This window comes from Telopea speciosissima, chromosome 2 (genome assembly GCF_018873765.1).
Source record: "Telopea speciosissima isolate NSW1024214 ecotype Mountain lineage chromosome 2, Tspe_v1, whole genome shotgun sequence".
In the NCBI taxonomy this organism is placed as follows: Eukaryota; Viridiplantae; Streptophyta; class Magnoliopsida; order Proteales; family Proteaceae; genus Telopea; species Telopea speciosissima.
Window position 1 is genome coordinate 44,856,370 of NC_057917.1, and position 26,365 is coordinate 44,882,734.

At 42.1% G+C, this 26,365-nt stretch overlaps 1 protein-coding gene across 2 annotated transcripts in view; it reads left to right on the forward strand.

The window, feature by feature from the left end:
- Window positions 1-26,365, forward strand: part of LOC122651799 (valine--tRNA ligase, chloroplastic/mitochondrial 2) — a 180,329-nt gene that overhangs the window by 148,774 nt on the left and 5,190 nt on the right. For both annotated transcript variants that reach the window (XM_043845335.1, XM_043845336.1), the window contains 4 exons: window positions 12,461-12,565; window positions 12,683-12,784; window positions 14,481-14,553; window positions 14,729-14,895. In XM_043845335.1, coding sequence (XP_043701270.1) covers window positions 12,461-12,565; window positions 12,683-12,784; window positions 14,481-14,553; window positions 14,729-14,895 — 447 coding nt within the window. The remainder of the gene's footprint in view (window positions 1-12,460; window positions 12,566-12,682; window positions 12,785-14,480; window positions 14,554-14,728; window positions 14,896-26,365) is intronic.

Genomic DNA, 26,365 nt, shown 5'->3' on the forward strand with positions numbered 1-26,365 from the left:
AGGGATATGTACAGGGGTAAAATAGGAAACAAAATAAGAGCTTAGCACCATATAGGTGATGCTATTCTCGAGATGGGCTATTCCCATAATACCGTTTGCATCTAACACTCCCCCTCAAGCTGGAGCATATATATCAATCATGCCCAGCTTGTTACAAATATAGTCAACCCTCCCACTTACTAGAGACTTAGTAAAAATGTCAGCAAGTTGTGCTCCAGTCGTGACATGCTTTGTAGAGATTACGCCCTATTGGAGTTTTTCTCTTACAAAATGACAATTCACCTGAATGTGTTTAGTTCTCTCATGGAACACTGGGTTCGAGGCAATATGTTTGCTGTCTGGTTGTCACACCACAGTTGCATTGGTGTAGAGCTCTCAAACCCTAGTTCAGTCAACAACATCTTCAAACTAATTCACAAGTAGCATGTGTCATGGCTTGGTACTCTGATTCTGCACTCGATCTAGCCACTACACTCTGTTTCTTTCTCTTCCATGAGACAAGATTCCCTCCAACAAATATATAGTAGCCGGTAGTTGATCTCCAATCAATTGGTGATCCAGCCCAATCTGCATCAGAAAATCCCTCAACTCGGGTATGACCATGATCAGTGTACACTAACCCTCACCAGGAGCCTTCTTGAGGTACCTCAAAATCCAAATGACAACATCCCAATGAGATATCCTGGGAGATGACATGAATTGACTCACAACACTCACCGGAAATGAGATATCAGGTCGAGTGAATGTCAAGTAATTCAGCTTTCCAGCCAACCTTTTGTACCTTTCCGGATCAAGGGCATCTCCCTCATCTGCAACAAGCTTAGTGTTTGGATCCATTGGGCTATCAAGCGGTTTGCACCCTAGCATCCCAGTCAAGAGTATATTTTCACTATGAGAGAGATATTCCCTTCCGAGATTGAGTCACTTTAACTCCTAGGAAATAATTCAACTTTCCCAAATCCTTAGTTTGGAATCTCTGTTGTAGATGAGATTTCAAACTATCAATGCCTGTAGAGTCATCACCAGTAATCACAATGTCATCAATATATACAATCAGAAAGATTCTTCCAGCTCTTGTTTGACGATAGAAAAGAGAATAGTCACTATTGCATCGTGACATACCAAACGCAAAAACCACCTCTGTAAAGCGGCCAAACCAAGCTCTCAGAGACTGTTTCAATCCATACAAAGACTTCTTCAATCTACAAACCAGCCCAGACTCCCACTGAGCAACAAACCCTGGACGTTGCTCCATATACACTTCCTCATGAAGATCCCCGTGCAGGAAAGCATTCTTGACATTGAACTAGTGCAGAGGCCAGTGATGCAAGGTAGCAAGGGAGATCAAGATACGAACAGAGGAGAGTTTGGCAACTGGGGAAAAGGTATCCAAGTAATCAACACCATACACCTGGGTATAGCCCTTAGCCACCAACCGAGCTTTTAAGCGAGCAAGAGAGCCATCAGCATTAACTTTGACCACATAAACCCAGCGACAACCAATGGCAGATTTTCCAGGGGGCAGTGGAACAAGATCCCAAGTGTGGTTAAGGTCCAAAGCCTGCAATTCATCTTCCATAGCTGTCCTCTAGACAGAAATAGGGAAAGCCTCTGCAATGCTCTTAGGAATAGGATGAGATGCAACAGTGGAAAGGCAAGTTTGAAAGGTAGGAGATAAACCAGAATAAGAAACATGAAAAGAAATTGGATGTGTAACACAACGACTGATACCTTTCCGATGAGCAATGGGCTGATCCAAATCAGAAAAGGGAGGATGTATAGGATCCACAGATGGCGAAGACGTGGCAGCAGGCAGAGCATCAATAGGTGCAGCAACTTCTTCTCTTTGACGAGGTTCATGGTGATACACATGAATGATGGGAGGCCGAACAGGGGGCTGCACAGGAGGTGGAGCAACAGGAGACAGCACAAGAGGCTGAATAACACAAAGAGGAAGATCCTCATCCAAGGAAGGATCCTAAACAGGCTCATGCACATAAGATTGAGATTCAAGAAGGAAATATCAGCCGTAACAAAATACTTGCGAAGACCAGGGGAATAACAACGATACCCCTTCTAAACACGAGAGTATCCCACGAATACTCGATAACCCTGAACACGAGAGACCCCAACCCATTAAGGCTTTGGGGTCTAACTTTGATAACCCTGGAATATGGTCACGAATAAAGCAAACACACCCAAAGACACGTGGGGGCAAAGGGAATAAAGACTCAGAAGGAAAAAAGCAAAGCATGAGGAATGCCCCCCACCTAGGATAGAGGAGGGCATTTGATTGATAAGATAACAAGCAATTAACACTGCGTCAGCCCAGAAAGTCTTGTCCACCTTCATTTCAAAGAGAAGGGACCGAGTTACTTCCATCAAGTGATGATTCTTCCGTTCACCGACACCATTTTGTTGGGGTATGTATGAACAAGAAGACTGATGAATGATCCCACGAGTGGTCATAAAGTCAGAAAAAGGGGCAGCAAAATACTCCCGTGCATTATCACTATGCAACACCTTAATATAAGATCCATATTGATTCTTAATTTCAGCAATTAATGAAGAAAAGATAGACAACAATTCAGAACGACTTTTCATTAAGTACAACCAAGTCACACGAGAGTAGTCATCAACAAAGTAACAAAATATGTAAAACCCAACTTGGAAGACACTCGACAAGGACCTAATACATCGGAGTGAACCAAAGAAAAGGGATGTAAGGCCCGTTTGTTGACATGAGGGGGATAACTCACACGATGGAGCTTCCCAAATTGACACAACTCACAATGTAAAACTAAAAGGAAATGCAAACTAGGAAACAGTTTTTGCAAACTCTGTAAAGATGGATGACCAAGGCGACAATGGAGCTAATGAGGGGTAGCGGTACTCGAACAAGCAACTGAAGATGCATCCTCAAGAAGATAGAGACCCCCTGAGACCTTGTCTCTACCAATCGTCCTCCTTGTCCGCAAATCCTAAAAGACACAAGAATCAGGAAAAAATGTTATGGAACAGTTGTAGGCTTTGGTAAGTTGACTAACAAACATGAGATTAAAAAGAAATTTAGACAAATACAAGACAGAGGTTAAGGACAAAGAAGAAATGGGCTGCACAGTACCAGTGCCTTTGACTGTAGCACATGAACCATCAGCTAAAGTTACACTCGAATGTGAAGGTTGTAAAGAGGAAAAGATACTTGAGATGCCAGACATATGGTCTGAGGCCCCTAAATCAATAATCCAGGGCCTAGAAGTGGAGAGGCACGCAGTGGCATTACCTTTCTGGACAAAAGTAGCAGCGGAAGAGATGTCCTAAGCAGCCTTGCCCCGGCTGTAGCGAGCATACTCCTCCTCTGTCATAGTCAAAGTCACACGGCATTCCTCATCAAGTACAAGTGGGCTGCAAGGTCTACACTGGCAGTGTTAGCTAGCTTGGCTGCAGGTTTGCCTTGTAGCTTCCAACAATAATGCTGAATGTGACCAGATTTGCCACAATGATGGCAAGTCCTTGGAGGACCAGATCTCTCAGACTTCTCAGACAAGTCATGGGTACTAGCAGAAGGTGCAGCTAGGGGGGTCTTGGTAGACTGACGACCCCCACTACGGCCACTACTCACAAGGGTAGAACTATCATCGGAAGAGACTCGAATAGTGTCACAAGACACACGAAGAACTCGAGAAAAAGTGTCTGCAAGAGATGGAACTGTAACACCCTCAAGAATCTGAGACCGCACTGAGTCAAATTCAGGGCCCAAACTGCCCAAGAAACCAAGGTTCTAAGACTCGGGTCTCGGTGGCATCTCGGCCAAGCCAAAAACCGAGTCAAGCCGAGATCTCGGCGAGTTGGTGCAATTTTTTTTTTTTTTACTCGGACCCCCAAATCGGTGGGTTTTACACATATTTTGGGTCTAGAACTTGATATCCAGCCTATTTCAGGCCATTTAAACACAATGGCATGCCCAGATTTGCCAAAAAACAAGTTCAAATATGAGTTTTACTTTAGACCATAGGTTGGTAGGCGACGAGTCGTACTAAAAGTCTAAAACAACCTACTCTACATATAATTTAGTAAAATTTAGCAAATTAGCGATCAAAACATTCTAATTAGTATATATCAATCAAAACGTTCTAATTAGTATATATCAATCAAAACATTCAAATAAAATAGCAATGAAAACATTCTAATTACATCAATGTTCACTGAATTTGTTACATAAAATATAATTGAGTAATAAATTCATTCCCATATTGATCCACAAAGAATTCCCATGTCATGGAATTGCTGTAATGTTGCACATAGTGTGACACAGCTGCCATATAAGTCTTCTGATCAACATATACCAGTCTCCCTATCTTAGGGTACATGGGAGGCTGTTAGTATGAGGTGTAAGATGAACTGCTACTGTCATATTGAGTTTGAGGCATGTATGGCTGGTTTGGGACTGGGAATATGTACCCAAAACCTGACCCAGAGCTTTGACTGTCATACTCAACTGCTGGCTGCCCATACTGACCATAGGCACTATAATCAGAACCGGTGCTCTCCTGGCCATAGTCATAGCCATGATGATGCTGAGATGATTGCCATGACTGATGCTCACTAGTAGTATCTATACTCATGCTTCCGAAACTTGCAAGCATGGTGTTCATACTGCTGTCATCATCCTGAGCATCTGACTGATGTGAGTGTTTGCGACCCTTCTTCCTGTTGTATGTTTTAGGGTGGCCACCATGGTTTTGATCTTGAGTGGCATGCTTAAACTGAGACTCACTGGTGCAACGTACAGGTTCCCCCTGCATTCCCAACTCATACTGGTACTGCTCGCGCATCCCCTCATGATGATCATCATAATAACCGCCAATCTGCATGCCACCACCACCATCACCATCACCATCACCATCACCACCATCACCATCACCATCACCATCACCACTGTCATCACCACCACCATCATCATCATCAGCAGGACTTCCTACAGCAGGCTCAAAAGGTTTCGGTGACTCTGCATGTGCATGCCCCTCTTGCGACGACATATAATCATCAACATCAGTGCCGGTTACAGACGCAATGGTGGGGTCGGGCCTACCCCCAGGCTGATCCATATCAGGTGTACCACGATCCCTCACCCACTGGAATAGGGGATCCTCATCGTCATCAGAGTCCTCTTGGAAAATGTTGGACAGTTCAATGGGTTCTTTATCATTGGCCTCAATTCCTTCACGTATGTGCCTCATCCTTAATCTCATATTGTAGTGCACATACACAAGCTGCTCCAGTCGTTCGCTACCCAACCTGTTCCGCCTCTTTGAATGTATCAATGAGAATGTACTCTAGTTGCGCTCACATCCGGAGGATGAACAAGTTTGTGAGAGCACTCTCACTGCTACCTTCCTCAGGTTGGGTGAACTTGTACCATAAAGCACCCACTAGTCAGCTGCATTACATATATAGAATAGTAAGAATATGTACATTCTAAAGAGAGAGAATTATAATTCATAAATGTAATATCATGCCACCTACCAAGGTCTGATTTTTGTCTACCCTCCACTGCAGCTTGTCGACCGAAACTTGCTGAGGCCTCTCTAAAGTATTTGATCTATTTTCAATTTGAGGCATTAGTATTTCCTATTTAGTAATTACATTCATAAACTAACTACCAAAGTCCCATACTCTCACCTCATCATTGTAAGCAGATTGTGTCTTTGGATTGAGCTCTAACTTCTCAGTAACAGCTTGAACTGCCTCTAACAATTCTATGTCTAGCCCAAGATCATGGGAGTAGTGATACTTTGGATTCAAATAGTATGCTGGTAAAGTAGACACCACAAATATGATTTGTTAGTGACTTAATGCCTTTGGGTTTTGAATATGTAAATGTAAAAAAGTTATAACATTTAAAGTGTAAAGTATGTTGAACTCACCAGCTTTATGCAATGGATGACTCAAGTGCTTCTCCCACCACTCATCAATGATGTTAGTGTAAGACTTTGCACTTCGAGGTATAGCAGTTCTAACCATTTCCTTCATTTTTTGGATGGCAGCATAAATGTGGGCCAAGGTAGGCTTCTTCTCTGTATCAACCATCCTCGAGACGCCACCACTGGCTCTAATATGGCAACCACTTTCCCCAAGTCCTTCCAAAATCCATCACTTGCAATGGTCTGTTGTGCTGCCTTTACATCTTCTGACTTAGAACCTTGCCAACCAAACCATTGTTCACTTGCAAACATAGACCTCAGGCCTATTGCCTTAGTCTGAAAGCTCTTCAATGCAATGTAATTGGTGGCAAATCGAGTGACACCAGGCCTCACTGAATCTCCATTGCATTTCTCCCTCAACAAGGCTAAAGCTTAAGAATGGTTGTACACAAAAGTTGTCACTTGTCTTGCCCTATTTACCACACCCGCCACCAAAGTCTTTTTCCCTATGTCCTTCAGCATCAAATCAATAGAATGGGCTGCACATGGGGTCCAAAAGAGCCGGATCCTCTTACTCTTCTTATTCATCAACTTCTCTCCAACCTGTTTAAAGTTTGAACCGTTATCCGTCACAATTTGGATAACGTTCCTTGGTCCTACCTCCTCCACCACTTGCTTCAACTCCTTAAACAAGTATGATGCATCCTTTACATTCTTTGATGCATCGATAAACTTCAAGAATACAGTCTTTCCATTGCAACTCACCATGAAATTTATGATGGACAGTCTAGTAGGTCCAGTCCATCCATCAGCCATAAGAGTAACCCCATATGTCTCCCACATTGGCTTCAAACTATTAATGTAATCTTTCAGCTCCTGTACCTCCTGAGGCAAATATACATTGTATAATTCATGTGATGAAGGTCCCTTCCATCCTGCACCAACCCTCCCTGCAACATCAAGGATGCATAGTATGTTCCTTGGGCTACATTGGTTGGAATGCCATGGTAAAGCATGAACTTGCTGAAGGCTTTTCGTGCTTCCTCTTGTTTACCACCAAATATTTGTAGGATGGTTGGCTGGTAGGCATCTTGTTGCCTAAAAGTTGTGGGATCCTGCTCAAAAATGGGTTCTGGAGCTTGTACTCATGGTCGGATTGGGGGTCGTGGTATATTTCTTGTCCCAGTGCTTTTCCTCCTCTCATCTTCTTGCACTGGTGCAGCTGAACTAAATCCACCAGCTCCTCTTGCTTGCTCATATGCTCTTATATTATCAAAATGAAAACTTTGTCTACTGTCAGCCAAAGTGTGCTGGTAAATTCTCCATTCAGCCTCTGATTGAAACTCACCAGGTGGAGGCCCAATGTCAGTATCATCTCCGCCACGGACCTCTACACCAGTCCTCTCTAGTACTGCCTCATCAAACTCTTGTTGCATTCTTTCCCTCTAAGCTTTCTTTAATCTTCCTCCTTTCAAGTGTTATGCTATTGTCACTTTCACTTGAATAGGAACATTTGGGCATGAGGCAACATCCTTGCCTATACCAGACAAGTGTTGCTTTAACCTAGTGGCTCCTCCAGATAGCAACTTCCCACAATAATTGCATTTGGACTTCTTTTTGTCTGCGGACATGGGGACTCCATGTTGCCATGCTATATCAGACATTGTGTATAAAATGTCTTATATTTTACACTGTTACATAAAAAAGCATGTATTAATAACCATGGATCACTTAAAGTAAAGTATTCAAGACTTAAAGTATGCTATTCATAACTCTTAAACGTAATGTCAAGCTACTAGAACTATGAAATAACTATCTCTTATTTATCCCCTAACCCTAGTATTTATTTCTTAATTAAAAATAATATTTTGAATTTTTTTTAAAATATTTATACCTTAAAGTATAAGAAAAATATAATGTAATGATGTATTTGATACCATTTGAAGTTGAATATTATGTACATATGTTGTACATAATTTTCCATAAGCAATAAGTATTTTTCCTTAATATTATAAAATTTTTTTTAATTTTTATAATATATTTATTAAATCTGAAAAATAAAATAAATTTTTTAATGGGTGAAAATAACAAATTAATCCATGGGGCTGTAGAGCATCCCAAGTAGTTTAACATATATGAAAATCATTTTCAAACAATCACTATTCATCCTATTTTTTTCATTTTCTTTTTTCAAATAAATCATTTATTTTTTCAGAAATTATAATAAAAAATTTAATAACTGAAAAATAAATCTGACTCCATCAATTGATAGATCGGGCAAAGATGTTTATCATATATCAAAACCACATGAATCTAACAAGCATTACACAATTTTTTTTGAAAAAAATAGATTTGGGGAAAAATTAAAAAATACCTTTGAAATCCTACAAATAGGTGATGATTCTTGGACTGTTGGAGTTGAATCTTCACTTTGCCACTTGAATCTCACTTCAAACAATGCATTCCAGCCAAGAATTGAAAGAAAGAGGAAGAAATTTGAGGGAGAGAGCTGTTTTCCCCTTTGTTTAGAGAGCATGGACAGAACTATTGAGATTTCCGAGTTCTGTCCATTGGCTCTCTTTTAATAAAATGGGCACATAGGTCAAAATGGGCACTTAAAATGGGTAAAATCCATATATGACCCGATACCGAGATCTCACCGAGATCTCGGCGAGATATTGAACTTTTTCAACTAAAAAAAATGCAAAAAAACTGAACCGAGACATCACCGTGATCTCGAGATCTCGGCCGAGAAACTGTAGTTTTAGGAAGCGTATGTCATCTCACGAGTTCTCGAACCATGCAAGAAACTCATAACTGCTAGTTGCTCACGCTGTTGCTGCATTTGGGTAACATCAGAGGTAATGGGCAGCAAAGCATTCAACTCCTCATACATCCTCTTGAAATCAGCAAATTGTTGGGTCAACGGTCGACCCTTTCTATCAACTCGATAAAATTCTTGAGAGAGTTCATAAATCCTAGAGAAGTTGTTGTGCCCAGAGTACAATACAGCCAGATACTCCCATAGGTCCTTAACAGTGTCAATATGGGTCACAAGATCTACAATATTGCTGTCCATAGAGTTGAGCATCTGACCCAAGATGTGAGCATCAACAACCTCCCAAGCCTCATCATCCATTTTTGCAGGTTTCTTGCCAGTCAAATGATACTTCTCACCCCTTCCAGTGAGAACCACGGTCACAATCTTGTGCCATTGTTGATAATTCTGACTACCTTCTAGCTTCTTAGAGGTCAGAAAATTAGGTGAAGAGGATACAACCTCAGTCACAGCCTTGGTGTCCGTCGATGTCTCTCCCATAATTACCACCAAAGAGGAGCACCAAGCACCAATAACAGAAAACAGAGTAGTCCTCAAACAGTAGGAACAGCCTAAAAAGACTTCAATCTCTATAGGAAATCAGAATAGGCCTCAAACAGTAGGATCAGCTCAATAATCATCAAACAAGTGCCATTAGACAGCAAACCAGCAACATAATAGGCATCAACCAGTAGCCCAATCACCACAAAGTAACTCAGTAGGTCAACAAGAATAACTCGATAGCAGCACAGCAGTGTAACAGAGATAAAATAGTCAACAAACAGCCCATAATATCGATTCAAGAATCGATATCCACACCAAGACTAATGCAGCAAATCATTAATCCATAACAGAAATGGATTGCAGCAATGGAAAATCACCAAAGAAACAGTCCACAAATGCTTCCCGTTCAACTCGAAAATAGAGTAAACCAGTGCAAAGAACCCCAAACCTGAGACAGATTAGGAATCGAGGCTTCTAGACCATTGCGGCAATCCTTCAAACACCTTCAAGACATCTAAAATGGGGTAAACTACCCCTACAGCAGTGTAGATCCCTAGAGAGTCTTCAAAACCTTCAAGAGTCTATCCCACCTTCTTCACTCGGTTACAGAAATACGAAAGGGACTGAAAGAAGAAGTGGAAGCAGGCCCTACTGGATCAGAAATGCTCTGATACCATGTAAATAACAGCAAAATAGAAGAAGGGAAGAAAGAAAGAAAGAGGAAGAAGAAGAAAGAAGAGAGAAGATTGAGGGAAAATGGCTGGACTCTCTAATCTAAAGAGAGACCAGAAGTCATATTAATATAAAGGGATATGTACAGGGGTAAAATAGGAAACAAAATAAGAGCTTAGCGCCATATAGCTGACGCTATTCTCGAGATGGGCTATTCCCATAATACCCTTTATATCTAACAGATTAAATGGTAGGTCCATGAGTCTTGGATTGCAGCTGCCTGTGTCTGCTTTGTGGGGGTAAAAACACAAGGATTGTGCAGGATGCATCATCTCTTGATATCCATATCCTCTGTCTAGCAGCCTTGAAAATCCTGACTCAATTCACAACCTGGAATGGAATTCAACTTTAGTTCATTAACAGTCCTCCAAACTTAAACTGTATCCCTAGAAAATACTACCATCAGCTTCAACCCTCATTCCCACTAAAATTTTAAAACCTTATTTATTTCCAATAGAATGTTAATTTGCTCCCTTTCTACCCTTTCAGATTCCTTTATTTGTCACCTACCACTTTCTAATACCAATATCTCTTGTTTACACATTTTATAATGCAGATCTAAAGTAAGATCTGTTGTGGTGGGTGTAAGAGAGAAAATAAGAGAAGAATAAAGAGAAGATAAGGGGCTGTGAACAGCAAGTCAGTAACATGAAGAGTAATTATGGAAGAAAAAGAGAGGCATCAACCTCCATTTCAAAATAAAACTACACCTTAATTCATTCCATTGTCAAATCATTGCATTACATAACATACCAGACCACTAATTTATAAATTAACTAACAACTTCAACTTTCTATTCTTAACACAATTCACAAATTAGAAACATTCCTAAATTCCTGAACTTGAGAACCAAGGAATCTTAAAATAGAAACTTTCTAGAACTTATGGAGTTTCTAAAACCAGATTGAGCAGTCCTTTGACATGATAGAAACAATCCAAATTAGTAACTCAATATGGACAATCTTTAACCTAAATCTTCTAGAAAACTGAAAATAGAAACAAATCAAAAAAGGATGCTAACTAAATAGAAACTGACCTAAACATGAAGACATAAAATACTTAACTAAAGGACTCTTTCTAGACTAAATTAACGTACTTAACAGCACATGGGACCAATGTAAAAGATCTTGATATTTTCTCGGTTTCGCCAGGACTTGAGACGAGACTAGTGGCGATACGAAAAAATGACAATACTTCAGTCGAGATCTCGACACTTATCTCGGTCTCAGACCAAACTTAAGTTATATAAATACCCCCTCTCGGCGAGATTTTGACCCCAAACTCGAAATCTCGCTTTGTGTCACCTCTTTCAGTCTGCTGTGAAGGGAAAACACATAGAAGAAGGTTGTTTGATGCTGTTTTTTTGGCAAATCTCACCTCCAACTGAAGATTGAAGCTTCAACATCAAGAGAGGGAGTTGCATTGTATCTCAAGAACACTTTTAGGTAAAAATTACTTCTCAAAAACAATTTTTATCGTAGAAACATGATCAATACTTGTTTCTTGACTATGTAGTTATTATATGTGATACAATGTCCGCCATCTATGATAGAAACATGATCACTACTTGTTTGTTTTGATGATCCGGACTAACACTCGTTTCAGTACTAGGCTACTCTCAAATGGTAGGAATTGTTGCACACTTACACTTGTATTTGTTTAATCCATGTCTCTTTCCAAGTTTCTAACAATTATTAACAAACTGTCAAACCATCATCATGTATGATTATAAATATGATGCCTAATGCTTCAATGGTTTATGGTTTGATGTTTCTTAATTCTTAATGCTTATTTAAGTTGTTTTACACCTCTACTTTAATTATATGTGTTCTCAAAATGTGTGGAATAGCCTAGGGTAGAAGTCACGTACGCCATAGACTACCAACATAGGGTCCAAAGTCAAAGTACCATTTTGGGTTTGAATTTGTATAAACTAATGTTTCCATTGTGTTTAGAAGGCCTAAACTAGGGTCGAAGTCAAGTTTCAAGACCTATCTTGGTCATATGACCACCGAAACCCACCACCGAATCAAGACTGGAAAAAATTCAACATCTCGCTGAGATCTCGGCAGAACTCGGTTTCGTGGCCTGGAGAAACCAGGAGCAAAACCGAGTTCTAAAACCTTGCATGAGACCCACACAATCTTATCTATATACCGAATCTCGTTTACCCTCTTAAATCCTAATTTATGGGCTTATATAAGAGACTCATTACATTGATAAACCTAAACATAAAGAGCCTAAGGCCCATTGAATTGAACCATGGGCCAAAATAAAGTCTTTCAAGGCCCATATGGCCTGATTGGACACCATTAACTGCATCTTTTTTATTTTCTAGGGATCCTGGGTTTTGGTCCAATCCTCTTGTAGATGGAAAACAACATAATTTATAGTATCAATAGGAACTTTCCTGCATATATTTAGAAATTGTCAGATACGTGTTCTTGTAGATTCTTTGATGCTTTCTATTGATATTATGCAGGCACTACCCCAACGAAAAGAAGCTCTCATTGTATCCCCTTGGCCTGAAACGTCACTTCCACGGCATGCCAGCTCCATAAAGAAATTTGAGAACGTACAATCTTTAGTGAGTTTAACTGATCTGTCCCCCCCCCCCCGTGTCTTTTGGATATTTTCAATAAGCATTTATATCTTTTACGGTGTGAAAAGAACCTTTAATCATTTCTAATTTGATGAGACTCAGATTAGAGCGATTCGGAATGCACGAGCAGAGTACTCTGTCGAGCCTGCAAAACGTATTTCTGCATCAATTGTTGCAAGCATTGAAGTTCTTCAGTACATCTCAGTGAGTATTTTTCTGCTTCAGCCATGGTTGTAGAAACAAAAACATTGAGTGATCTGCGCTAATCTGTGGACTCTAGTTTCTTGATAGCATAGTTATCACGGCGACAAGGCACACCTACACGACAATGCGCCCTAGGCATGCAATATATAACAATGTAATACAGCAATGATAATTTTAAATAATATGCTTATATGCAACATAGAAGCCATATTGCAATATGATATAATTATGTTAGTAATGACCTAATATGAGAAGACCAACATATATTAAACAAAGCATAGGAAATAATATAAGCATATTCATCAAAAAACAAACAACGAACATAAATCAACGTAAACTTGTGAAGTGTCAACAAGGCGTGTTGTCTCCTTTGACCCAAGAAAGAGCCTGGATGCCTAGGTGATGCCTTTACAACTATGCTTGATAGAGTCCTTGGGTAATTTGCCAACCGATTGTGTCTAAGAACTTGATGACTTTCTTTGCCACATATACTTAAAAGTGTGTGGAGGAAGCTTTGCAATCGTGTTCTGCAGTCAAATTGATGGAAATGCAAGGGACTTGGAATTTATCACCTAGTGGATCACAACTTAGACCTTATGGTGGGTCACAATCAAGCACACAGGATGAACAGCATTTTCATTTATGCTTTCTCATGGATAGCTAATAGTTAATATTGCCTATCAGGTTGATTTTACTTAGTTGAGCTCTTAATTAGGACCAGTAAAACATTGCCTTTCCACATGCAAGGTATACAATTGCTTGAATCCTATGTATTCTGTCTGTATGTATAGCAAATACTGTCTTTCCAATGCCACACGTGCACAAACACATTCACACAACCTATTATACATGCATGTGCTGATGGATTTTAAGATGAAGAGTTCTGTCCTCCATGAATTTATTTTCAACCTTCGTAGAGCTGATTGGAGGGCAAGGATCCATGTAGCCGACCCCATTTAGTTGGGATAAGGCTGAGTTATTGTTGTTGTTGTATGTGATTGGTCTTGATTGCCTTTCCTTCTGCGACACGAGCATGCAAGGTGGAAAGAACTGTTGACCCCTCTATCTCCTCTTCTCCTCCCCTCCCCCCTTAAAGTTGCTTTCTCTTATACTTTATTCCCATTCCACCATCCATTTATTTATTATTGTATTTGCACCTTTCCTCTTCCTCTGCAAAGATGATTAAAATAGCCTCCCATTAAGGGATCAGCCTGCAGAATTCTGGCAACTTTCACTTTATTTTTCCTCTCTCTCTCTCTCTCTCTCTCTCACACACACACACACACGTACACCCCCACACAGAGTCATAGGTGGAGAGTCTTGGGGTTTTTAACAAAGTGTCATCAACAAGTCACTAGATGGTGGGGAAGGGGGTTCAAAATCAGGTTGGAGGTACAAATGAAGAAGGTAGGGATATTCTGTTTGTTCTTAAAATTTCACTTGGTTTTTTTCAGTTTTTGTTTTAAAAAAGAGATAAGGTTGTCGGGATATCCTTTAAGTGCCCTGTATCCCATCTACAAGGTTGCATCCCTCAAAGAGGAGATCAGAGGATGTAGTCAAATCACAGGCAAGTCCTAGACAATACCGCAAAGATGTTTCCGTGGCAGAATTGAACTCTTGCATGTGTTTATGCAGCTAATGCATTTGTAATACGAATGTCTTTTTTATATCATAATTTGTATTATTTATCATGCAGATGGAGAAGGAAGTTCTGGCTTTACTCTCCAAGCTAGATTTACAAAATGTCCATTTTACTGATTCTCCTCCAGGCATGTGTCCTTATAATCCACATATTCCTTTGGCCAGAAATTGTACATTTCATGCATGCTGTGTTGCAATGTTCTCCAGTTGTGCTTAGTATCATAGCCGATTTGCCTTCTGACCAAATATAAGATGCTAAAATTTTCGCTCTGGTGGGTGTGACTACCACTGGCCATATTTCAGGCGATGCAAAGCAATCAGTTCACCTTGTTGCTGGCGAAGGTCTTGAAGCTTATCTTCCTCTTTCTGACATGGTAGACATCTCAGCTGAAGTCCACCGGCTCTCCAAGCGCCTTTGTAAAATGCAATCAGAATATGACGCACTTGTTGCTCGCCTCAGTTCTCCCAAGGTATAAACTTCCCAATATGGATGGACACATTTATTCATTGATATATATAATGTTGATATACATTGTTGTTGCTCTTACTTAATAGATCAAGCTTTTGGGGTAAGCGGTTGTAACATGATATCAAAGCCAGGAGGTCGGGTGTTCGATCCCTGGTAAATGTGAGGGGTTTGTGTTGTGTGTTGTTATGCCCCTATGCCTTGTACACCTCAGTGCCACATGATGGTGCCACCACGTGATGGAGTCACGTACAGAGCGCTGTGTGTGTTTGTGCCTACACGTGCAAGCGGTGGTGTTTTGTGTTGATATGCATTGTTGTATCCCTTAATAACTCTAGCTTTTGGATTAGCGGTTTTAACATGGTATCAGCTATTTAGAACCAAGAAGTAAAGAGTAAGTAAAGAGTTTTCAATCCCTGAAGTGTTGTGTGTTGTTGTGCCCCTACGCCTTGTACCCCTCGGTGCCACGTGATGGTGTTACGTGCAAAGATGTGTGTGTGTGTGTCAGAGTGTGTGTGTGTGTGTGTGTGTGGTGCGAGGGGTATGTTAATCTACATTGTTGTAGCCCTTGCTTAACAACTCAAGCTTTTGGGATAAGCAGTTGTAATCAACATATATTATTTAGTTTTTTTGATGAATAAAATTATATTATGAAGAAGAAGGGAAGAATATACAAGCCTGAGGACAAGGTAAAGAGAAAAAAAAAAAAGAAACAAAGCTAGCCTAAGGGGGGTGGCACTGGCTGCAAAGGGGAATAGGCAAATCCCAGGACACAATAAGGAGCTTGATTCTTGAGTCGTCCTTCGCGGGATCATGGGGGAGCGAGGCAAGCTTGGAGGAATTTGGAAGTCCATCTTCGAAGGTTGTGTTCCATCCAAATATGAGAGATAGTGGTTGTAGAAGCTGCATTTTTGCCACCCCTCCTCCCCGGCAATGACAACAATAGAACACAAATGATTATCGACACCTCTCGAAGGACCACCCTAAAGCCTCGAAACATCTTCGAAAACCCCAAAATCCCCCTCATCCAGGAAGATTTAGCTGCAAAGCCTAGACAAGGCTTCTGCGGCACCACGAATCAAAAACAGGTACTACTTATCACCACGGCTGTAGTAGCTCAGTAGTTCAAGTTTTGATCTGTGCCACTGCAAGGTCCTCTGTGGCGCCGTGAATCGCTCCAAAACCCCTACAAATAGGGGTCCCTCCCTCATTTGAAACATCACCTTTTCTCGGGAAGTGCGTCCCCAAAGCCCAATTTCGCCAGTTTCAGTGTCCAGAACCTTGTTTCGCTTGTCCTGGGGTTTCCCCCATCTCCAACTTCGAAACCTAAGCATCTGGCTCCCAGATCTTTCGTGACGCCATTATTGTGCCCAAAGTCTGAGTAGCGAAAGCCTCATTTACAGTTGTTACTTTGCCCGCAATCAGAGTGACTTAAAGATCATCACCATCGTTACTCTGTCCAACAAAAGAGAGGCATGATCATACGTTTCTACCTGAGCCAGGGGACATCTTGTGCCTCATACTTCATGTGTTTTCATCGCTTTGATTGATTTTGCATATAGGTAGACATTTTCACTTTACTCTTTATTTTAGGCACAATGTAGACTCTTAAACTATTCCGTTTAGTGTACGTTGTACTTAGAATAACATATTTTCTCATCTTTTCCAAATGATTGGTGCATCATAATTTAGCCATACATGTTGGTATATAACAAGTTATTGTGGGAAGATATTCGAAACCAACCATATAGTAAAAAGACCGGTTTAACCAGGCGAGGAGGGGTGCTAATACCTTCCCATCCTCGTAACCTGACCTCTTACCCAAAATCTCTGACCAGACCATATGGAATCATGTAGCCCTTTCGGTCCCGCGGGATTGGGCTGCCATTTGTTGGGTCCTAGGCCCAAACCCTAGGTTGCAACTCCTATTTTTGTAATGTATGTATCAATAGCAATGTATCTGACTCGCAAGGTTCTGCGCCAAACTCATGAAGCATCAGAGGAGGAGCCAACTGTTCTGATAGAGTCCTTGCGGAGGGGGCCTGCATAGACCCAACATTTCCATATGTTGTCCTTCTTGGTAAGGAGCATTCAAATCAGCTTGAGAGTTGAGAGAGCTAGCAAGGTTGACATATTTAATTCTTTAAGCCCAAGACCCCATCCAGATTTGGGGAGGCAAAGGGATGCCCAGCTCAAGGGATGAAGAAATCCAACGGATTCAATGCCTTTCCAGAGGAAGGCGCACATAATGGACTCTGCAGCCTTTATGATAGCCTTGGGGAGCTCAAAGACCCTGCACCAGTAGATGTAGAATGATTGAAGAACTGATCTGATAGCTCCAAGCGATCTGAATAGGAGAGAAGTCTAGCTTTCCAGAGCTGCAACCTTTTCCATATAAGGTCTAAAATGGGGGAGCAATAATGGGCAGTCAGCCTGGCTGGGATGAGGAGGCCAAGGTAGCTAACAGGAAGGGTGCCCAAGGTGAACCCTGTTAGGTGGGTGAGGAGGCTTTAGTGGAGTTGGGGACCCCTGTGAGGAAAATGCGGGACTTCAGAAGGTTAATGCGGAGGTAGGAGAGGGTTTGGAAAAGGTGGAGGGAGGATATGATGGACTCAAGGGAGAGAATATCGGCCTTGGAGAATATCATAAGGTCATCTGCAAAGGCAAGGTAGTTCAGGTTGGAAAGTTTGCATTTGGGAATGGGGGAGATAAGATGATGATCAGTTTTGGACTGAATACTGCATTAAAGGACTTCAAGGGATAGGCAAAAAAAGAAGGGGGAGAGGAGACACCCCTGGCGGTTATCAATAGAGGAGGAAAAATACCAAGCCGGGCTGCCATTGGCAAGGACCGAGAAGCGGGGGGAGGAAATGCAAGGAATGGATCTAGTTAACAAATATGGGGGAAAGGACATTTTGAGGAGGGCTTGGGAAATGAAATCACATCTGATGGAGTCGAAGGCTTTATGGATTTCTATTTTCAAAAGGGAGGAGGGGGAGTAGGATTTACGGTCGAAGCCTCTAACAACTTCCTGATAGAGAATGATATTGTTAGCTATGATGCGACCGGCTATGAAGGCTGATTGGTTTGCACTAACCAGGGAACCAACAACGAGCTGAAGGTGGTTGGCCAAAATTTTGGCAATGAATTTGTAGAGGAGGTTACAAAGGGAGATGGGCCGAAAATTAGCCATGGAGGAGGCCTCCAGCTTTCTTGGGGACGAGACAGAGGAAGGTGTGATTGATGTTCTAGATTTGGTTGGGGGTGAAAAAGAAGCTTTTGATGGCATGGATGAGGGCAGCACTGATGATATCCCAGCAAGGATGGAAGAACCAATGCTGAAACCATCAGGGCCTGGGGCTTTGTTAGACATGTGAGAGCAGACAGCATCTAGGATCTCAACAAGGACCAAGGAGGTGATTGGGGATGAATTTATTGATGAGATCATCTGGGAAGGGAGGTTGGGAAGGGGGAGGAGAGAAGATCTCGGACAAGTAGTTCACAGCTTCCGACTTAATTGCATCGATACTAGTGAGAAGGGAGCCATCACTAGAAACGAGTGAGTGGATGGAGTTGGAATTGGTTCTAACCTTGAGGGACCTGTGAAAGTGATGCAAATTCATCACCAAAATAGGCTTTTTTATTAGGAATAGGTGTAGGGTTGGGTTCTCTACATGTTGGGCCTTTGATCCCATGGGTTTTCTATGTAATAGGTCACTTTTATGGACCTAAAGTATGGGCAGCAACGTTGCATACGGGTTAGCTAGTTTATACTTAGTTGTCGTTTGTTTTTAAATTGAACCGGATCCAAACTGGTTGAACCAATGGTTCAATCCAAGTGACTTAAGTCACCTTTCTTTTATTTGTTTTAAATTATAATTTTGGTTCCACTCCCCTCCACGAATTTGAGAGAGGTGGTGATTTGTATTAGAGTCGGCTAGGGGCTTCTTAGTCTCCTAGTCTGAATAGGAAAAAGGCCCGTGGGGTTCCTCTTTACGTTACTGTTTTAAAAATTCTGCTCTTGCAAGCTGCTGTCTACAACTTTCTCTTCTTCAAGAAGACTTTTATCTTGTGTTTGATCAAGACTGGTGGAATTGATGTTTGATCCAATCGAAACCTTGCGGTGTGAAGCCCGGGTGGTTCTTTTGAAGCTCTCATGCAAGTTCTAGTTCAAGATTCAATTTTTATTCAAGTTGTCAACTTCCAACAAACTGCTGCCAAGCTTTCTCTGCAACAACAGTGAGTTAGAAGTATTCCCCATCCCCACAATTCTTCTTCTAATCCTCTCACATCCCAACCGTAACTTTCCCCTTTTTGTTTTTGAGTTTTCCAAGACCTAAAGTTCACATAGACCAAACCAACCATCAGAATCAGTCCAAGCTTGGACCGAATCTCCCTCTCACCCTTACGGAAGATCGATCCAAGCCCCTGCCCTAAATTCTTATCCTCAACCCTAGATTCCCTTGTTATTCTATTTTCAAAAACCCTAAACCTAAGTTGCTGCCAAACCAAGTTTACTCCCTTAGACCTATCAAAACTTAACATAAACTTCACTGTTAGACTCCCCAACATCAACTTTCCCTAACCCTACCCTCAACCCTAACCCTAATTTAACCTAAAACACCTATTTTGACCTATTCGAACTACCCTGTTCATGGCAGATCCTGGTTATTGGCTTCTAGTTGGTTTCCTACTAATCTAGAACTACATTAGAAAGAAAACCGAATTAGAGTCTCCAAGCTCTAACCATTTGATGTGGGATTTTTGTTTAAGGAAGCTTTCTTCTTGGGCCAGGAGGGAGGAGAGCTCAAGGGAGCATTGCTTTTCCTCATTGGCAAGGGAAGGGTTGAGAGGGTCAGATCGGAGACAGGATTAGATGAAGGAAAGCCTGTCCCTGCAAGAGGAGATGCAGGAAGAAATGTTGCCAAAGGAGGAGAGGTTCCAAGACTTGAGAGCATTTTTTACATTTTTCTCCTTTTTGGAAAAGGCAAGAAGTGGAGAGGAGGAGGACTGGACAATGATGTCCTAGGCAGCTCGACAATGGGGAGAAAGTCCTCGATGTTTAGACTGTAGAACTTCGTGAATACGGCTTGAATCGAGTGATTGTAGCCATCTTTATTTATAATATAGAGAAGAACATTCTGGAATGAGTACAAGGACAATTCTACCCTTAAACCCATATTACAACACTCCCCCTCAAGTTGGTGCATACATATCAAACATGCCCAACTTGCTAATTATAGGAAAAATAACTTATTATCGATTCCTTTGGTAAGGATATCAGCCAGCTGTTCACTAGACTGGATAAACGGAATTCAAATTATTTTCTGTTCCAATTTCTCTTTGATAAAGTGCTGGTCAATCTCAACATGTTTGGTATGATCAAGTTGAACCGGGTTGTGATCAATGCTGATTGCTGACTTACTATCACAAGAGAGCCGCATTGGAAGATCAGCATTCATCCCCAAATCTTGAAGAAGCCCTCGTGCCGAGAAGTTCATAAATACCTTGTGGCATAGCTCAAATTCGACTTCAGCACTTGATCGAGCTACAACAGCTTGTTTTTGCTTCTCCAAGTAGTTAGGTTTCCTCCAACAAATGTGCAATACCCGGATGTTGACCTCCTATCATCGGGACTGCCAGCCCAATCTGCATCGTGTATGCTTCTATCCGGAGATGGTTATGTGGAGAATTGAAGACTCCTTTTGCAGGAGAGGGCTTGAGGTAACGGAGTATTCGTATGTTGCTACCAAGTCAAAAGAGTGAGGATCATGCATGTATTGGACGACAACACTCACAGCAAATGTGATATCTAGTCGGGTATGTGAGAGGTATATCAATTGGCCAACTAACCTTTGATAGCTGCCCTTGTCCATTGGGTCACCTTCCTTACTCTTCAAATGTGTGTTGGGCTCAAGAAGGGTATCTGCTGGTTTACACCCAAGCATCCCTGTTTCACTCTAAATCCAGGGTATATTTTCTTTGAGAAAGAGATATGCCCTTAGCTGAATAGGTAACCTCAATCCCTAAGAAATACCTTAATCTGCCCAAATCTTTGACTTCAAATTCGGTGCCCAAATAAGTCTTCAGCTTCTGGATTTCCTATGCACCACTGCCCGTGATCACTATGTCATCAACATAGACAATCAAAATTGTCACTTCTTGTCCCATCCTTTTAACGAACAATGTATGATCAGCATTGCTCTGCTTATACCCATAAGCAATCATAGCCATATGGAATCGGCCAAACCAAGCCCTTGGTGACTGCTTCAGACCATACAGAGCCTTCTTCAACTTACATACCTTTCCCTGAGTCTCTGAAGAGGTAAAACCAGGAGGTATCTCCACGTAAACATCTTCTTCCAAGTCTCCATGCAGGAAGGCATTCTTCATGTCAAGATGTTGGAGTTCCCATCCTTGATTCACAGCACAATAAATGATAACCCGCACAGTATTCATCTTTGCTACAAGAGCAAAGGTCTCTTGATAGTTAATTCCTTGGGTTTGAGTAAACCCTTTGGCAACTAGTCTTGCTTTATATCTTTCCACTGAGCCATCAGCCTTGTGCTTCACAACAAAGATCCATTTACAACCAACAGGCTTCTTTCCTAGTGGAGGACTCACCAAATCCCAGGTCTGATTCTTCTCAAGGGCAAGCATTCCTTCATTCATCGCATCCTTTCATTTTTGTTCGGCTATTGCTTCCTACCAATTGTTAGGGATGGAAACAGAGGATAAAGAAGATACGAAGGCATGGAAAGCAGGAGTTAGAGAATTGAATGACACAATGTTTGAAATAGGATGTTGTGTACAACTCCTCTTTGGTTTTCGAATAACAATGGGTAAATCAAGACTGGGATCAAGAGGAAGCTTACCAGAAATATGACTAGGAGCAAGACTTGGAGTGGGAACAGATGTCGATTGTGTAGGATCGGTGGTGGTGGTCTCTTTGTACCGAGGGCCATTCAAAGGAAAATCAGTTCCCCGAGAGTAAGTCTTCACATTATTCTCCCCCTGGACTTCTTGTTGTTGCTCAGTCTGTCCCACTTCTTGTTTTTGACTTGTAACTCCATCTTCTAATTCAACAAAAACATCCTCTATAGTAGGTATCTCAATGTCCAGAGGAGTAATCAGCGGACCTCTTCACCACTTAGAATCTCCCCCCCGCAGAGGTACCGGCTGTTTAAAGTAAGCCTCACTCCCAGAATACTACATCCATAGTGACAAACACCTTTCGTGTAGGAGGATCATAGCATTTATACCCTTTTTGGTTAGCTGAGTAATCGAGAAAAATGCACCGTAGTCCTTTGGGATCAAACTTTCCGTGTACATGGTGATTCCTGGCAAACACGACACAGCCATAGACCTTGGGCGGCACAACAAAAGTGGATTTCCCAAACAACATTTCCAAAGGACAGCGGCCACTTAAGACTCGGGAGGGAAGTCGATTGATAAGATAAGTAGCTGTATGGACAGCATCACCCCAGAAACGAAGAACAGCCATAGTAAACATAAGAGAACGAGCAACTTCCAATAGATGTCGGTTCTTGCATTTAGCCACTCCATTTTGAGCAGGAGTGTCACCACAATATGTCTGATGTATGATTCCATGGCTGTCCAAATATGAGTGGAAGGCACCATCCATGTACTCTTTTTCATTATCTGATCGGAGAATCTTCACCTTGGCATCGAACTAGTTTTAGACCATTTTATGAAATAAAGTGAAACCGGTGAAGACGTCACTTTTACCATGCATCAAATACACCCAAGTCGTCTAGCTAAAACAGTCAATGAAAGTTACACTATCTAAACCCAGAAGTAGAAACACATCGGGCAGGGCCCCACACATCAGAATGTATCAAACCAAAAGGACTCAAGCTTCAATTATCAGAAATAGGAAAAATGCTTCTAGTTTGCTTTGCCAAGTGCAAGCATCACAAGAAAAATTATGTTTATTACACCATTTCACTAGATTAGGAAATAAATCAGATAAAACTCCAATCTGAGGATGGCCAAACGATGATGCCAATTATTCAACTCAGATAGTGCATAATCAAATTCAGAAGACGTAGGCTGAGATGTCAAAGTTGCCTGGGAACTGTCAAGCATGTACAGACTACCAACCACTTTACCACTTGCAATCGTACTGTCCGTTGCCAAGTCCTGAAACAAACAATGGGTTGGGAAAAAGGTTACTTTTCAGTTTAAATCCTTAGTCAGGCTAAGAGAGGAAGTACACTGCACAGATCCCTTCCCCGAGATAGGAGAAAGAGACCCAGTAGCAACGCGAACCTTATTATGACCAGAAAGAGGAAAATATTTGGAAAAAAAAAGATCAAGAACCTGTCATATGGTCGGTTGCCCTTAAGTCAATTACCTAAGAATCGGGCATGATCGAGGTGCAGTTCCCACCAAATGAAATACCTGTGGAAGAAGGTGTATTGGGATTGGTAGGCAGAGACAAAGTCGAGGCAGCCATAGAAGGAGATACCGATGCCGAAGATGTGCCCAAGTGATTCACCATATCCTATGGATTTTGCAATCAGCCACAACTTGGGAAAGAGATTAATCAGGCTGTTCTTCAGTAGCTGCCTAATGAGCACGGGTGTTACTAAGCAGATTGGAACCACCCTTCCCACGCTCGCGAGTATCTGTAGGGCGATCATGAACCTTCCAACATCGTCTTTGGTATGCCATTCCTTCCAACTGTGATCACGTTTAATGGGAAGGCGATCACCAGATGTCCGATCAGTACTAGCAGACTGGGAAGATCTTCCACGGGAAGACTGGGAACCAGAAATAAGGGCCGATCGTTCCTGAGTAATAGGATGAACCATGGTTGTACGCCGACTGTCCTCAGTCGACAGAATTGCATAGGCTTGCTCCAGAGTTGGAAGTGGGTCTCGATTCAAAATGTTGGCACGGATCTGATCAAACTCAATATTGAGGCCGGCTAAAAAATCAAAGACACGTAAACCATCCTCCCACTTTCGGAAGGCCGTGGCATCAACATCGCAGGTGGCAGTGAAGGTGCCCAGAAAATCCAACTGCTGCCACATGATACACATGGTATTGTAATACTGGGAAAGGGACAACTCCACTGCTTGGTAGAATGAATCTTCTGACGGAGTTCATAACATTGGTAGCATTCCCAACCTGAGAATAGGTGTCCTTGGTTGTCTTCTAAATTTTCGCAGCCGAATCAAAGAGATAGTCCCCGGCAATTTCTTATTCCATGGAATTAACCAAATAGGACATAACCAAGAAATTGAAGTTCATCCATCTATCTTGTGCAGAACCAGTCTCAACAAGCCTAACCTGAGTTCTCGTGATGTTGCCAGAGAGATCACAGGAACCAATTGCAAAGAAGCATGTGTGAGACCATAAAAGATAATTACTGCTATTCAACTTGATGGGATTCACCGGAAACGAAATAAAGTCACGTTGCGACGAACCATCAGAACCAGATGAGGCAGAAGAGATCTCAGAATTGTCAGGCATGGTGGCTGGTATAAAAAAAACACAGAAATAAAACCCCCAAAAAATTTAGAAGATAAGGAGGGACGGTAAAAAACCCGAGTTGGGCTCACGTTCACGTACTTGAGCGTACGAGAACAGCTCCCAGCTGTACAAATGGAATCCACTTTGTGGGACCCACATAGATGGATTCCATCTAAACAGCTAGGAGCTGTTCTCGTACGCTCACATACGTGAACGTGAGCTGGACTCAAAAAACCCTTGGTGGGAGTCAACTCACCACCAAGGGTGGGTAAAAAATGACGGCAAGGAAGGCGGAAACCTCTCACCAGAGAAAAGGAGAGCGAGAGGCTTGCAAGGCTGGAGGGAGTGGTGGAAGGTGGTGGAGAGGCTGGCGGAGCCTGCCGAAGGTGGTGGAGGGGTTGGCGGTATGTGGGGGGGGGAGAGGTTGGCGGAAGGTGGAGGAGTGCCTGTGGTGGTGTGCAAGCTTACGGTGGTGGCTGTCCTTAGGGCAGTATCACAATGGAGAAGAGAGAGAGAGAAAAAAAAGAAAAAAAGGAAAAAAACTTGATTCCCATATCCCCGGAATATTTTTGGCTCTAATGCCATGTAGAATTCCGTGAATACTGGCTTGAGTCAGAGTGACTGCAGCCATCTTCAATTATAACAAAGAGAAGAACATTCTAAAATGAGTACAAGGACAAAAATACCTGTAGGACAGTTCTACCCTTGAACCCATATTACATCAGGACCACATGTCAAAATATTTGAAGGGCTTAGGACCAATGGAGATGTAAGGGAGGTCAAAGAGAGATGGGGAAATTGAAGGAGGCATAGGAAGAGGGGAAGGAAGAGAGCCAAGTCTCATTTACAAGAAATTTTTCGAGTTTGCAAGCTACTTTGTCAAGGCCAGAATGTATGTTGTGCCAGGTGAGATTGGCACCCAACCATTTAAGGTCATTAAGCCCAGAGTCATCAAGGCAAGAGTTGAAAGCCTCGATAGCTTGAAGATCTATAGGGAAGCCTCCAAGCTTTTCATGATTGGAATAGATGACATTGAAGTCTCCACCCATTCCCCAAGGGGATAATTTCACAAAGGATGACAAGGAGCGGATGTCATCCCAGAGAAGGAGCCTATGGGGAAAACGATTCAGGGCATACACCACAATGAAGGAGAGGTGGTTGCCAAGAAGGTTAGAAATATTGAGGTGGATGAATTTGGAGGAAGAGGAAACTGATATGAGAAGCTTGGAAGGGATTCCAAATGATCCAAATGCGGCTATTGGGAGAGTGAGAGTAGTTGGAGATGAAGGACCAGGAGGGAGCGTTGGAGGAGACAATGCGGGGGCATTGGGTTTAAGAACTTTGGTTTCCAGAGGCTGCTGAGGGAAGACTTGGAGGATTTGAGGCGAGATCTAATGTCAGCTTGTTTAGCCAGAGCATTGAGGCCACGGATATTCCAAATGGTGTAAGGAATCATTGGGGGAGGGGGTTGCAACGAATGTTCGGAGCAGCCAGAGCGAGAGGAAGAAGGTGTACTCTTGTGGCGGCGACAATATTCTCTAAGAGGAGGGGAGAGAACCAAGGAGGTAGGGGGACCAGGGCCAGGGATAAGCCGCTTTGCAACAAACGATCGAAGATAGCAAGGGGGGCCAAAGAGGGCTCTCATGACGAGAGAGAGAGAGCTCTCGGGGTTAGCAGGGTAACACTGTGGGTTCTTAGGTCGGGAGGGGTTGTGTCACACCCCGGCCCGGTTCATAAGGGCCAAGTGTGACTGGATGTCTCTAACATCCAACCAATCCCAAGGATCGCAAGTGCAGTACTCCATTTACAAACATATCTCACAAATGTAGTAATCAGATGTAGCGGAAACAATTTAAATAATAGAGATAACATCAGTAATAAAAGAAGTCTAAGTGATATTTCATTTATATAAAGGATAAAGTTTGTGATACAACTATACACTTCTCAAAAGTGCCACAAGGTAAAACTGTACA